Source organism: Cricetulus griseus, chromosome 8 (assembly GCF_003668045.3).
Source record: "Cricetulus griseus strain 17A/GY chromosome 8, alternate assembly CriGri-PICRH-1.0, whole genome shotgun sequence".
NCBI lineage: Eukaryota > Metazoa > Chordata > Mammalia > Rodentia > Cricetidae > Cricetulus > Cricetulus griseus.
Window position 1 is genome coordinate 18496951 of NC_048601.1, and position 15716 is coordinate 18512666.

Genomic DNA, 15716 nt, shown 5'->3' on the forward strand with positions numbered 1-15716 from the left:
GGTGCTGGCCGTGTGGTCAGTGCTGCTAGGCTGCCACAGAGAGCATGCAGCCTGGTGAGTAAGGGTGGCTCTGTTATGTGTGGGTGGGTGATCCCCGAAGGGACCCTTGCATCTCACCTCAGGTGGAGGTCTGATAAACTCTCAGAATGTGTTGAAAAAGAAGGTTCAGAATGTGTGTGTGTGTGTGTGTGTGTGTGTGTGTGTGTGTGTGTGTGCACGCGCATGCATGTATACACACACACACACACACACACACACACACACACACACACACAGTCATAGATGGACAGACAGCCTGACCCATCTCGTATCTCTAATCTGAGAGCATATCTGGAGACTATGCACTTCTATTCAGCTTTCTGGGCAGATTCTAGACCTGACTGTAGAACCATCAAGCTTGGGAGAAGTAGAGGGGAGTCCGGCATGCTGGGTTCACTGACACTCCACATCTCCAGACCTAGCTCCTCAGCTGTAAAGAAGAGTAACTTTTGCCTTTCTGGGGATAGGAGGTGTACCAGGTCAGAGTTCAGGAGATGGACCAGTCAGAGTTCAGGAGATGGACCAATCAGAGTACAGGAGATGGACCAGGTCAGAGTTCAGGAGGCACACCAGGTCAGAGTTCAGGAGATGGACCAGGTCTGCATACAGGAGATGGACCATTTGTTCCTGCCTATAGGTGTGCATTGTAGTTTTCCACTGCTTTAACCCCCCAGTTGTGAGCACCCTGTAAATACTGACCAGGAGAATCAGACAGAGAAGACTAGGCCCTACCATACTTCCCAACCTCCCCCAGCTCTGACCTGCTGACATTCGAAGGCACCAGCAGTATCCCTCTGGTCTCTCCCCTCCCTGAAAGGCGGATTGCTTCCTGCCTCCTACCTGTATGGCTGAGCCTGTTCCTTTCATGCTCCTCCCAGTGAGCCCTCACCAGGCAGGTCACTTCACCTGTCCCCGCTCCCCAGCTCCTGTCAAGTGCACATCAGGAGTCTGAGCAGCTCCGTGGGCAAGTGAGGCCTGAGTGAGTTAGCATGCACCGGCGTTGGGAACAGTGCAGATGGCAGTGCCTTCGCAGGGTTGGTGGAGTGTGAGGAGCAGCAGGCGGTGCTCAGTGAACAGTGGCCATCTGTGTCGTCAGCAGGCTGTGCCTAGTCAGCAGAGGCTGCTTCCCAAGGCTGCTGGGGACACCTCACCCCCGAGATGGATGGCTGAGTCAGAAGCTGGGTCCTCAAGGGACCGTGCCTGTCAAGAGGGAGCCCTGGGCTCCCCCACAGAAGGCTTCTCCTTTGTTTCTTGTTCCCTGAGATGCCCTGTAAGGCAGAGTCCACAGTAGGAAGGAAGGAGGCACAGGTCTCAATAGCTTGCATTCCTGAGGTAGGTCCTAGCGGCCAGGGCAAAAGCTCACCCAGGCCCTCAGGCCTCGTAGATCCCAGCAGGACACAGACCCAGGAACTGAGTCTGCAAAGGAAAGAGGTCTTTCTCTGGCCATGAGACTCTGTCCCCATGAGGTCTGGTCAGTGAAGCACAGGACAGCTCTCTGCTTGAGTTCTTAGCTATCACCAGTATCTTCCTCTAGCTGAATGGTCAGATCTGGGGCATGCCAAAGACTCTCAGAGACCTTAGGTGGCCGACTCTTCGTCATCTACTGGAGACAGAGTTGACCCTCTATATCCATGGGCTCAACCAGCTTTGGGTGGCATGTGAGGGACTCTGGCCTGCTATGGTGTGTCTGCACTTTGCGTGTACAGAATGTCACCATTAGCCCTTCACAAGAAGACACGATTATTTAAGTGGCATTTGCATGGTATTTGGGATTATGAGTAGCTAAAGATGACTTTAAAGAGATGGAGTGTGGGTATAGCCTGTATGTGGAGACTGCACCATTCTGTATAAGGCACTTGAGCAACCCCTGGCTCTAGGTGAGTGTGTGGAGGGTGGGGTGTGTGGAGGGCGGGGGCTTCACAAGTCCCATTCCTATGGACTTCAAGAGATGACCTTGCTCTTGCCAGGCCACATGAGGGACAGCCAGGCAGGCTGTGGCTGTCTCCCAGCACCTCTGCTCCACTGCTGGAAAGAAACTCAGTGTGTACCCTGAAGGTTGGTCCCCCATGGAACTTTACCCTGCATATCACCATGTACCCTGCCAGCACCCTGGCTGCAGGCTCTCCCTCCAAGCAAAATGAAGGAGTTCTTCAAAATGGGAACACCATCCAGCTGGGCCTGCACAGAGCAGCTTTTATATCCAGGCCAAAAACTAGGTCGCTGCTTTGAGAGCTGCTGCAGGGGCCAGGCCTCAGGCTCCTCACTGCAGCCCCTGCCTCCCACTCCTTAGGATGCATACAAGGCCGAGCAGTGGCACAGTCTGTGGTGGTATTGGAAGGTGGGGTGCAGGGTGGATAGAGGGAGCTCAAGAGCCCTGTGGGGCTTCTGCCCGTCGCCTGCTTCCTTTCAGGCCCAGCCTGGTTTCTCTTTGAAATTTGGATCTATTTTGTAGCTTAAGTTTCCTCAAAAGTCTGGGCACTTTTCGGTCTTCTGTTTCTTTTCTTGAACACTAGACTTGTTCCCCTGAGGTGCGTACAGAGAGGCCTCTAGATATGGGGCGTCAGCTACAACAAAGGGTACTGGGTGTATGGGGCCCCGAGATGGTCTCAGCCTCAGGGTCCCTGCTGGGTTCTCTGTGGACTCTTTCCTGACCCTGAGTAGCTGCTATGGGTATCCCCCAGACCCTCAAGAAGAAGCATCATGGAGCCCATGGTGCCTACAAATGCCAGCCATGAAATACTCTTTACAGACGGTTAAATCAGTTAAGTCTGATCAGGCCTTTCCATGGAACTGCTAGGAGTGAATGTTAAATAACACAAGGACATAGAAAAAAAAAGAAATTTATAGAATGAAGCATTGGACTTTTCAACAAATGCAGAGGTAGACTTCAGAAACAGATCTGCACATGGGCCTAATTAAACAAACTTAAAAAGAAAAACCACTTCATGGGTCAGTTGGGGGAAATCAGAAGCTACCTCATTATTTCACGATATTAGGACTGAATATTGACTGTTTTAAGCTGTGTCAAAGGAGCCTTAGGCTCAGGAGACATGCTGAAACACAGACGACACACTGTCTGGTGCTGCCTCACAGGGCGCAGGACATAGGGGAGGGTGTGCACCAGATGAGTGACCATGAGAGGACACTGGCGAACTCTGGGTGATGAGACATAGAGGGTCATTTTGGCACGTCTGTGAAAACTGCCTGCTAAAGTCTAGAAGGGGAAGGAGGAAGAGATGAGGATGCATGGAAGGGAAGGGGGAGTTAAGGGGGGAGAAGGGCAAGATGGAGGAGGAAGGAGGGGCAGAAGAAGGAAGAGGAGATAGGGAAGACGATTTGAGGAGGAAGACGAGGAGTGAAAGGGATGAAGAGAAATAGGAAAAGAGAAAAGAGAAGGAGAAGGGGAGGAAGAAGAAGAGGAGGAGGAAGCAAGACCCGAGAAACTGCCATGGTGATTGCTAGGACCGACCTGGCTCAGGTCCTACATACCCGGAGAGCGTAGCCACCACGGTCTCCATAGCAGCCACCCTGCTCTGGCTCCCCAGTCTCCTCAGTGCCCTGCTTAGTCTGGTAAGCGCAACCTGGGGGGCACGTGTGATGCTTCCTGGCCACCACACAGCACAGGCCTACACTCACTCTCCATGGAAGAATACTCACTGTGGAGAGGGACAGAGGAACACTCACCATGGAGAGACAGCCTTTCTGCTCCCGGATGATGGCCCCGAAGCCTAGGAAGCCAGTTGTCACGACAAGAGCACCAGCAAAGATGAGGATGTAGGCAGAGGCAGGGAATGTGCTGGAAGCCAAGATGCTGAGGTAACCGCTCTTCTCCACCAGTGTCCAGATGCCCACAGCCATGACAGCTGCCCCGCCTACCTGCAGAGACACGGGGACATTGGGTGGCACCTGAGGCTCTGCCAGCTGCCGCCTGTTAGTGCCCACTGGGCACCAGACCCTTCTCAGGCACCTTGCCAATTAGTCTTCCAGAGGGCCTAAAGGAAGAATTTCTCCTTTAGTTTATAAAGGAGCAAATGGGGGCTTCAGGTGCTCCGTGGCTTCAGGCCACACACACACACCAGATGTGGAGAGATTCTGAATCTAAGTCTGAGCCCAAATATATGCTTCTTGCTGACCATGGGTAAAGACCCTTTGCCTTCCCCGTGCCACTCTGGGAGCTCTCTCTCCAAGAGTGCTCCTTGGTGGTGCTCTCTTTTCCAGATTGCTCCTTGGTCTGTCCCAGATTTCCCAGAGGGCCTTTCATGCTGCATGTGCACATTTGAACAGTTGGTGAAGAAACAGGCTCACCGTGGAAAGGTGCCCTGCCTGAGGTCTTGTTTCTAGGAGGGACAGAGGGATGGAGAGCTAGAATGTGTCCATAGTGCCTGCTCCCTGGAAGGTGCCCGTGTTCCCACACTCCTGCACAGGATTGGGAGGGAGCTGAGTTTCCTCCTTTGCAAACTAGTATATACTGGCTTGGTCCTGAGATGGGACCAGATAGGACCCTGCTCACTTGCTGGTCTGAGTGCCGCTTCTGGGGAAGAGTGTCATGGAGCGAGGCCAGGAGGTCAGCCTCCAGGGATTATGAGACCAAAGAACCATTTTGGTGGGTGTGTTGCTTAAGAGTATATCTTCTCTACTGTTGCCAGGACTCTTAGCTGGGGTCCTTCTAGTGGATTCTTGGGAGTTACCCTAGCATCAGGTTTTTTCCTACGTCCATAGTGGCCCTCTCTATTAAGATATCTCTTTCATTGCAACTGGAATACCCTGTAATCAGATCAACGAATACCCCAACTATCATCATGGAGCCCTCATCTAGTAATCGATGGAACCAGACGCAGAGATCCACAACCAAGAACCAGGCCCAGCTCCCGGAATCCAGTCAAAGAGAGGAAGGAGGAGACATATGAGCAAGGGAGGTCAAGATCATGATGGAGAAATCTACAGAGACAGCTGAACCAAGCTCAAGGAAACTCATGGACTCCAGACCTATAACTGTGGAGACTCCAGGGGACTGAACTAGGCCCTCCATATGTGGGAGACAATTGTGAAGCTTGGACTATCTGAGGGGCCCCTGGCAGTAGGACCACAATACAAACCTGGTACATGAACTAGCTTGTTGGAGCTCACTTTCCATGGTGGGAAGCTATGCTCAGCCTTAATTCATGGCAGAGGGGTTGGGCCCTGCCCTAACCTATTGTATCAGATAATGTTGACTCCTCATGGGAGCCCTTACTTGTGAGGAGGAGTGGACTGGGGGTGGCCTAGGGGGGAGGTGAGGGGGGTGGGAGGAGGGTTGGGAGGGAGAAATGTGGTTGGAATGTGAAATGAAATAAAAAATTTAAAACAGAAAAAAGAATGCATTTAGATACCACATGTGTACTCCTATATGGAATAGGAAGACTGTTTTCCCAGGACTCAGGAACTTCTGAACAGTTCTGCCACCTGATCCTGGGAAGGTCAACTTCTCCCTGGCCTAGTCTCCAGGTCTCCAGACGGGTAGTGGAGGCTTCCTTAGCGGTCTTAGTGTGGTCAAAGCTAGAGGAGCCTGCTCCTGCCCCACTCCATCTCTGCCCACACCTGGGATGCTCATCCCTGTAAAAGGTTCTCCATCTGTACCGCAGTGACTCCGTGGTCACCTCCCCACTCTCTGTTCTGCACAGTCACAGACCGCAGTGGAGCAATGCTTGTGGTTCTTCTTAGCAATTAACACACACGGGGAACATGAATCATATATTTGGCATGCACCCTGACAATTTCTTGTCTAAATATTCCAACCATCCTGGGAGGTCAGGGAAGGGTATTATCATCTCTGCATAGCAGATGAGGAAGGAAACTGAGGCCTGCAGAGGACAGCAGTGTGCCCAGGGTGACCCCATCAGTTTCAGAACGGATTCAGGGCCAGGTCTTTTGAGGACAGAGGCAGGACTGTCCTTGAATCCCATGGAGTGGGTGTGCCAGCTCCTCCGCTTCGGCTGTTCAAATGGATGATTCCTTCAAGCACTCTTGTCTTCACTGGTAGCTCCAAGAGAGAAGCCGGTGTAAGGGCGCGGCATAGGACCGCAGCTGCGCTGCTAAGTGGCACCGGCGAGGCTAACATCCCCTCCATCATGGGATGCGCCATTTCCCTCTTACGTTTTCACCTCTTTAAACTTAGGGTGTATCTTTGGATGTATGGCTCCTTACACCATACTGGGTAGCATGTTTTCTTATTGGAGAAAACAAACACAACAACAGCCCACAAATGATGCTCAGAGTCAGGAATCCCAGGACACAATAGACTTTTAGAGTCCTTGGATGGAGGTCACCTATGAACGCAGCTTCTATATGAACAAAGGGTTTTCTGAGTCTGGGTAGATGGAACCGGACAGCAGAGGTGACTGACTGACTAATGGGTACCCCTGTTGGTCAGATTCCATGACCACTGGGAATTTTGAGTAAACTGTTGCTCCCATAATTCCCTTATATAACTAACTGTCTTGCCTAGAAAGCTGGAGTGAGGGTCTCAACTTTGATTCGCTGGGAGATGGTCCTTTAATCTCCTTGGTCCTCTGTTCTTTGTCTTTCAGGTTGAGGGAGCCTCATTAGGTTGGTGGTTTCTGTCTAAAACTACTGAAGATCCCTTTAGTTACTTTCTTCCAAGGATCTTGCATTTTGAGGTCTTCGCCTAATAAACACAGTGCATTAACTGAGAAGTAACTACTCTCTCTCTCTCTCTCTCTCTCTCTCTCTCTCTCCCTCCCTCCCTCCCTCCCTCCATCTCTCTCCCTCCCTCCTTCCCTCCCTTCCTTCAAAACAAACTATGTAAAGGCATAGGATACTGCCAAGGAGAGATTTGGAACAATGTGTCTATGGTGAGTTAAAATGCCATCAAAAAGCTGGGAAGAGTGTTTAATTGGTACAATCTCTGTATGGAAATGGGCATACATTTTCTATTAGGCAGGTTGACTCTGAGCCCCGACTCTTTCCCAAACCAGGGAGTAACCTGAGCACCCATATCTGGGACCCTCAGAAGGAAAGGCTCAGACTGGCCTGGGACAGTTAATCTGTTGGAGCACAAAAAGCCACTCAGAATCGGATGAAAAGAATCATTTAACACATAAAATAATGCATTTAGGCAGGACTGCAGTCTGCTGGTACACCATGGACAAGGCTCATCCAGAAAAGTCTCCAAGTTTTCTCCATGTCCTCAGAGTTGTGGCTGCATAATCACCTGGGTAGCCATGAAAAAACCAGGGCTGGAACCCAGGCCAATCAGCACCCTTGGGAGTGAACCCAGGCAGGGATATTTTATAAAGTTCCTAGATGCCCCTTTGAGAATCCCAGCATAGGTCCAAGCATCCCATTCTTCTCTTCCCAGTAGGTGGCGCTGTGTGAAGTCCTGCAGAACACAGCTGGCCCCTTCCCTAAGAGCAGCTGCTGCCCCAGGAGCTGTTGACTTAGTTTCAGGGCTTGAACAGAGAACTTTGCTCCAGCACTCGCCCCAGATCTTACAAAGTAGCTGATCCTGTAGGGAGGCTGGGTCCCCAGCCACAACATAGGGCTGGGGAGGGATCTGGAGGGACGTTGTGGCCTGATCAAGGTCTAGAAGACAAGCTCAAGCTACATCTGATGACCCGAAGAAAACAGGAAAAATAGTCTGAATCAATGGGTCTGGGACCCAGGGTCCCTCTCCCCACAGAGTTCCATGTAGTAGAGAAGGTAGTTACAGAGGGGTAAGTACTGTAACTAGCCATGAGGAACAGATCGAGAGGGTCTTAAGTCCTTCAGGGACTTTGATTTCTTGTATGGGATTTGGTCACCTCTGAACAAGAAGTAAAAATATTCGGTGACACCAGAAGGTGTCACAGGAGGGCAGAAGCTGGCAAGACTGGGCCAAGTCCTTTTGATTGCATGATTAGCTGTGTGATAGTTGAACAACTTTTTAAAGTTCTGGTGTCTTTATCTGCAGATTGGGCCACAGGGCAGGAGCTGGGGGGGCGGGTGAGGCGCTGACCCAGAACCGGCTTTCCCAGCTGTTTGCATCAAGCTGGTTCTGTAGCATTCAGCTCTTGATGGGACAGAGCTGGTCTTCTGTCAGATAGTAACTGAATTCCTCAGTCATGGCCTGTAACCAGTAGGCCAGAAATATCTTGGCGGGTGGGCAGGTGGGTGAGGCGGGGGGCGGGGGGCTAGACAAAGACATAGCAAGATAGGAGGTTCAGAGATGGTCACCCACACAGGGACATTGAAGAATCTGTTCATTTAGAGAAGAGTAACAAGTGGTTGTGTGATCCCAGGCACTTGCCCTAGCCTGAGCAGCCATCCTTGCCCAAGGCCTGATGGAACTAACGTGCACACCTGTAGGGAAGCAGGAGGTGGGTGTGAGAGCAATTGCAGTGCTTTTCTTGGTCAGGATTTCACAGGTCGGGAACACAGGAAGGACTATGGGGCCTCTAGGGAGGAGGCCTTGGGCAGAGTTCTGTGCTGGACAGCCTGAGGCATGGAAAGGCAGGAAACACACAGGGTGATGGTGTGTGTGTGTGTGTGTGTGTGTGTGGCAGGCGGCAGAGCAGGGCTGCTTACACCAGTTCTGTGGCATTCGGGTTTGCGGTTAGGTAGGGTTTGGGTGCCTGGGATAGTGGCGGTGTGTATCCAGACACACGGTACTGCTCCTCACCTGGCTTCCCACTTCTCCTCTCTCTTTCCCATCCCTCTTACGCTATTCTCTTTATTCTACCAAACTTCTCTCAAGCGTGCACCTACTTCCAGCTCTGCAGGAGAGCTCTGAACTCCTTACTCCGGCAGCTCTCTGCCCACCCGCCCCTGCCATGCAGGAGCTCTGTGATGTGTCTTAGGTGGAGGGCTGTGCCCGCATCAACTGGACTTTCCCCCAGCACTCTAGGAAGGCCTAGGGAAGTGCTGATGTATGATGTCAGGTCAACACTTTAGCATTCTGTCTTTTCACCAATGCCCATGGGAAACTCTTAGGGCCAAGCCTGCCACAGGCTCTGCTCTCAGGTCACTGCAGGTGACTGGGTGGAGAGACTCTGACTTTAATGAACAGTTTAGATTGGAAAGGAGATGTAATCTGAGGTTAGAACCAAGCTGAGGAGACAGCTGGGATGCATGGTCTGAACCAAGGTTTGTCTCTTTGGCTACTTGTGGGTCTCTCTCTCTTGTGGGGCATGCTGAGATGGAACCCAGGGCTTGGCATACACTAGACAAGTGCTCGACCTCAAGTCTTGCCACAGCCCCAGGTAGGCCGCCTTTAAAGCACCAATCCCCACTCCTCTGTCTGTAGTCAGCTGGATCTCTGGCTGCAGCGTCAGTTCTCACAGCGCTGGTGGAACCCAGTGTACACAGGAAGTCAGTGGCACTCCAGTACCACTTGAGGCTGGAGCCTCCTAGGAGGGACAGGAGGCTGCTTTGCATCCTGTTAATAAGCAACACTTCTCAAATACCAGGTAGGCATCTCTCCTAGCTCTGCCCAGGCTCCGGTCCTATTGTCTGTTAGCTCTAGACCAATTGTGTGGGAGCAACTTTGGAAGGATGGGTTTGTTGCACATGGGCCCAGGGTGGCTTTCTACCTACAGCTCTTCACAGCTGTTTGGTTTTAAATATCCCTTGATGAAATGAATTAAGACATCGCTGACTCTCTCATCTTGAGTCTCATCCACTCTGATGAGTGCCAAATCTCACAGGACACAGAGGGTTGGAGCTGGGAGGCAGGGTCATGACACTGTCTCACCTTCCAAAGAAGCCAGAAGAAAGCTTGTTTGGAGTCATGCATACCCAGCACCCAGCAAATTGTGCGGTCCTCCTACCAGCACCAAGCTTTGTGCATGTTTTTATAGTTACCCTATTCAAAGGAGGTTCGTTTTGCTCACTACACTGTCTCCCCTTTGGCCTCTTGATTGATCTTCGTTTACCCTGGTATCCCAGGGAGAGTGCTAGAGTGAGGGTACATGTCATCAGGAAGGAAGAGAAGAAAGGAGGGCGGGAGGAAAAGAACCAAGGAAGGAAAAGAGGACGAAAGTAAGACAGGGAAGGAGAGAGGAAGGTAAAAAGGGAAAATGAAAAGAAAATTTCATATTCTAGAGGGAGGAATCATGGCCCAGACAGAAGAGACATTTCTGTGGTCACACAACCAGAGAGATCCAGGAATCTTACTGTCCCATTGGATGATGTTACATTGTGAGATGCGAACAAACTCACCCCAAATAGGACCTTGACACAAGACCTGAGACAATTCCACCTCATACCCTCAAACAGCTGCTTCACTGAAAAGTTCTGCCTGAGTACAGGAGACGGCTTCCTCAATGCTGCCAAGATGGAGTCCCCTTCAGTTAGCTTTCCACCCTGGGTGTGCTCTAGCACCTGAGGCCCTGTGGGGCTGGGCAGGAGGGAGGGAGTGGCTGGATCTCAAGTGAGGTCTGTTGAGGGGATGTTCTCTGACCTTTCCTGCGGGCGTGCTCAAGTCTTCCTTGTTTCTTTCAGCTCCCACTCTCAACCCTGAGTCAGTCTGTCTGTCTGTCCCCTGCCCCCTCTCTCTCCCCTTCTCTCTCTCTCTCTTTCTCTCTCTCTCTCTCTGTGTGTGTGTCTCTCTCTCTCTCCCTCTGTGTATGTGTGTATGTGTGTGTGTGTATGTGTGTGTGTGTGTGTGTGTGTGTATGTGTGTGTGTGTATGTGTGTGTGTGTATGTGTGTGTGTGAGGGCATGCATGCCCACACATACTCGGAGGCCACAGAAGGACTCTGGATATCCTATTCCTCTCTTATACACATGTGACAGGGTCTCACATTGAACCTGGAGCTAACATGTAACCAGAAGGCTCAGCAGTCTCTTATTTCTAGTCTGCCTCTCTAAATGGCTTTGTACATAAGTGCTGTGGATTTGAACTCAGATCCTTGTGATTGTACGAGAAGTACTCTTGCCCACTTGGACATTTCCTCAGTCACCCATGTTTCTTTAAAGAGGTCCCCACTGGCAACACCAAAGCCCCGGTGGACTCTCAAGGCAGGATACACTGTGAGCTGAGGCAGCATTCCCAGGCTCCTCCCATAGCCTGGCAGAGCTTCTGGGAGGTTGGGAACATTTTGATTATTAACATAGCCAAGCAGCTAATTAAAATAATAAATTAGAGAACAACGGAGGGGTGACAGGAGTTGCTTGAGGCAGAGGGGAGGAAGAAAAGCGTTCCTTTGGCAGCCATGCAGGAAAGCTGGGCGTGTTTGCTTTTCAGGGTCACCCAGGAGGTATGTGAATGGTGGCATCAGATTCATCCCAGGAGGCCTCAGGGACAGGGTCATGGGAAGGGTGTTGCCTGGGTCCTGCCGGGGTGAGTAGAGTGGGGTCTATTCTGTTTTTCTCAGAGGTGGGAATGTGGCCCATTTGGGACTGTGAGCTGCATGTAATAATGACAATACTATTGACAAAACAGCAAAGTCTCAGAGGGCATCACACCCCATGCAGGCAAGTTTTGTTTCAGAAACAACATTTCATGTGAACATCCCTTGTTTTCTACATAGGTCATGCTGCTGGAAGCTCTAAGCCCAGTGCTAGGAATGCAGGAAACTGCTGAAGAGATGGCCTTCCCCAGTTTATCCCATCCCATTAACAGCAGGGCACCAATACAGACATTTCTGCAATATCAAGTTCAAATTCTTACAGTTCTGGCATTTTCATCCCACATACAAAAAATACAACATGAGAGTAGGTGATTTGCTTAGCAGCTCAATTGTTGTGGATGATTTGAATGAGAAAGTCTCCCACAGGCTCATATGTTTGAACTATTTAGTAGATGGAACTATTTAGGAAGGATTAGGAGGTGTGTCACTGGTTTCAAAAGCCCACCCATTCCCAGTTAGCTCTCCGTGCATCATGCTTGTGGATCAGGATGTAAGCTCTCAGCTACTGCTCTAGCACTATGCTGGCCTGCAGCCATGCTCGCCATCATGATGGTCATGGACCCATCCTCTGAAACTGTAAGTCCCCAATAAACTCTCTTCTATAAGTTGCTTTGGTCATATTGTCTCTTCATAGCAATAAAGTAACTAAGACAACTGTCAATGACTGACATGGTGAGCCAGGTCACATCTATACAATAAGGATACTAGTAACACTGACTACTATAGTTGAATGGAAGGTCATTGGGGTGTCCTATGCAGCATCTTTCAATGCTGGGAATTGGGACCACCAAGATGGCATCCTGGGATGTTTGCTCCATGCTTGCCTTTGGCAGAGTTCTGCAATGTAGACCTACACTCAAGAGGCACTTTGGGTTAATGAAAGAGGGATTGTCAACCCTTTGGAGATTATCTGGAGTAGGCACAGGAGACTTTATGGTCAGGAAAAAAGTCTTACAAAGAAAAGTTTGACCAGGCATGGTGGTTCATGTGTGTCATCCTAGCTAAAGCTAAGAGGATTGTCACAAGTCTGAGGACAGCCTGGGTTACAGCCTGGGTATGAGATCCTGTCTCAAAATGAAACAACAACAAACCTTAAAAATACTCCGAAAGTATGGAACTAGAAGAAGCTATCCTGAGTGAGGTTACCCAGATACAGAAAGACAAAAACAATATGTATTCACTCATAAGTGGATATTAGATATAAAGCAAAGAATAACCAGCCTACAGTTCACAACCCCAGAGAAGCACGGAAACAAGGAGGACCCTAAGAGAGACATACATGGATCCCCCCAGGAAGGGGAAATAGATAGGATCTCCTGAGTAAATTGGGAGTGTGGGGGAGGGGGAGGGTAGTAGGAGAGTGGGAAGGGGGTAGGAGAGGGAGGAGGGGAACATGAAGAATTGGGAAGGTCGAGTTGGGGTAAGGACAGAAAGGGAGAGCAAGGAAAGAGATACATACCTTGACAGAGGGAGCCAATATGGGGTTAAGGAGAAACCTAGCACTAGGGGAATTCCCAGGAATCCACTAAGAATCTAAGCAATAGTGGAGAGGGTACCTTAACTGCCTTCCCCCATAATCAGATCGATGACTACTTTAGTTATCAGTATAGAGTCTTCATCCAGTAGCTGATGGAAGCAGATGCAGAGATCCACAGCCAAGCACTGGGCCGAACTCCTAGAGTCCAGTTGTAGAGAGGGAGGAGCGATAATATGAACAAAGGGGTCAAAACCCCTTTGTTGGTCAAAACCACAGAAACAGCTGACCTGAGCAAGTGAGAGGTCACTGACTCCAGACTGACAGCTGGGGAGCCTACATAAGACCTACCTAGGCCTCCTGAACGTAGGTGACAGTTGTGGGGCTTGGGCAGACTATGGGTCCTTTGGCAGTGGAACCAGTATTTATCTGTAGTGCATGAACTGGCTTTTTGGAGCCCATTCCCTATGGAGGAATACCTTGCTCAGCCTAGATACAGGAGAGAAAGGCCTTGGTCCTGCCCCAAATAATATGATGGATTTTGATGATTCCCCATGGGAGGCCTCACCCTCTCTGAGGAGTAGATAGGGGTGGGGTGGAAAGATGGTGGGGGGAGTGGGCGGATGGGAGGTAGAGGGATCTGGGATGAGTATGTAAAATAAGATTGTTAAAAATACTAATAGTAAATGAGAAAAAGAATGGGATAGTGGCATGCCTAACACAGATCCCAATTTCCTTAAATAAAGACTGAGTTATAACTTCTCAAAAACAAACAAACAAAAAAGGAAGAAAGGGGAGGGGGGATGGAGAATGCTTGCTCTGCAAGAATTCTGAGCACCCTAAGTAGTTTATCTACAGGTCAAATCTCTACCCGAAGTCCAGTTGCAATCTAGCCCTCGGTCCTCTGCCACAGAGCTTAATTATCCAGGATCTGTACCCCTGGGCCTCTCTGTTCCAGAAAACTCTTTCCTGGAAAGATCAAAGCAAATTATTTTATTTTTTGTTCTCAGGAACTTTACAAATATATTTAAGCAAGCACCGTGTCCCTCATTTTAACAGATAGCATCTGATGTTGTCAGGTTTCCTGATGCTTTGAAACTACCTGAGCTTGAAACCAGTGTGACCCTATGGCTGCCTGTGTTTCTGAGATAGGGGCAGGGTAGTTGTTTATTGCCTGGTACCTGGAGCCCAGGTCTGCCTCATCAGGAGGCAGGGTACATTTGGGTATATTTTAAGGCTGAGAAGGTAGAGACGATCTCCAAACCAGAGCTAGGGAAACAAACTCAAATCTGGACTAAGTTGCCCTGGGCCACAGCATCCCGCAGCTGCCTGGGTCCCTGCAGACTGCAAACCTTCCCTCTTAGTCTTTCCCACATCCAGTGAGGCCATAAAACAAAAGAATCAACAAACACCGGATGTGATGACCAGCTTATAAGCCCCGCAGTTGGGATACCGAGGCAAGAGGATCACCAGTTCAAAGCCATCCCGTGCTGAATAGTGAGACACCATCTTAACAAATGGATTAGACTAAAATGAAGCATCTCTACAGGCCCTCTGGGGATTGATGGCATCATGTCCCGTATTAAACAGGTAATTCTGTCTGGAAGACAGAGGCCACACTGCTGTGGGGGAACCTGTGTCAGATGCCATAGAGATCATCCCTGTCACAGTGTGGCTCTGAGACCATTGCCAGGCAAAGCCAGTGAGTTTCAGTGGGGAGGGGATACCATCTCAGCAGTCAGGATAACATGGGCATGGGTGTTCTGGAGATGGAGAAGATAGATGAGGTTTCACACAGGCAGTTTGGCCCATGTGTATGCTGTAATGGACTCCATGAAAGCTGCAGCTTGGATTCTACCTGCCTTCATAACTAGAGCAGCGGTGACTCTGAGAGCAGGGCAGGGTGGGTCCCTGTGTGGTCTTTGGCTTGGGAGACGTCAGCCTTGGCACCGTGATTCAAAAGTGAATGTGGCCAGACAGGGGTGGGGGTCGTTCCATAGCATCCACTTACCCAGAAGAAGAAATTGAAGATGAAGAGCAGGTACTTTAGGTGGGCCAGCAGCCAGTCATCCTGCTCCGTCTTGCAGTATGCCATGGCGGCTGGGCCTGTGGAGGACACAAGCATGCTGGGTAGGGAACACCGGGGATCCTTGGTGTCGTTCCCACCCCAGCACCTGCAGTGGCTTCACCAGTCAGTGTTTTCCAAGGGGGTTTGAGGCTGAAGCACTGGGTGAACATGTGTGGCTTGGACCCCAGATGAAGACATACAGTCTATGGGAGGGGGATTTCTGGACTTCCGGATCTCAGTTTGGTTATTACGACACAAGGCGAACCCACAGGTGTCCGGAGTTCCCTTGTCTCCCCCATCTCACTACCATTGCGAGGCATGTTTTCTTGTCATACATATGCACACACGCTCACACTTGCTCATGCATACTCACACAGCTGACAGAGCTGCCGATCTGAGCAGGACCTCTGCGTGTGTGTCACTGTGCACAAGCATCTGTCTGGAAGGGACCTTAATGATTATCTAGGCCACTTCACCTGTCCCCAACTCCCCAGGTCCCAGAGGAGGAAGCAGGTCTAGTTGGCTAGAAGACGTATGCGAGTTCTCATAGGTCTTGATAATAAATGCCTGGAGTCAGATATAGGGGTAAAAGCTTAAAGATCAGAGAGATGAGGAAACAAGCCACAGCTACACCTTATCCGGCTGACAAGAGAGTGAGTTCCTTTTCCTCCTGCCTATATTCCTCTCTTTGCCCAGCCATCTCATGTCCGGTCTGTCTGTTAGCTAATAGCAAGCTCCACCCTCTGAT

The 15716-nt window shown here is 50.3% G+C and overlaps 1 protein-coding gene across 1 annotated transcript in view; it reads right to left on the reverse strand.

Annotated features, from left to right (window-relative positions):
- Tspan11 (tetraspanin 11) overlaps positions 1 to 14995 on the reverse strand; it is a 41447-nt gene extending 26452 nt beyond the window's left edge. Inside the window, exons 1-2 of the mRNA XM_035448803.1 lie at positions 14912 to 14995; positions 3724 to 3915 (exon numbers count right to left, since the gene is read on the reverse strand). Of these exons, the coding sequence (XP_035304694.1) occupies positions 3724 to 3915; positions 14912 to 14995 (276 nt within the window). The remainder of the gene's footprint in view (positions 1 to 3723; positions 3916 to 14911) is intronic.
- Between the last annotated feature and the right edge of the window lie 721 nt (positions 14996 to 15716).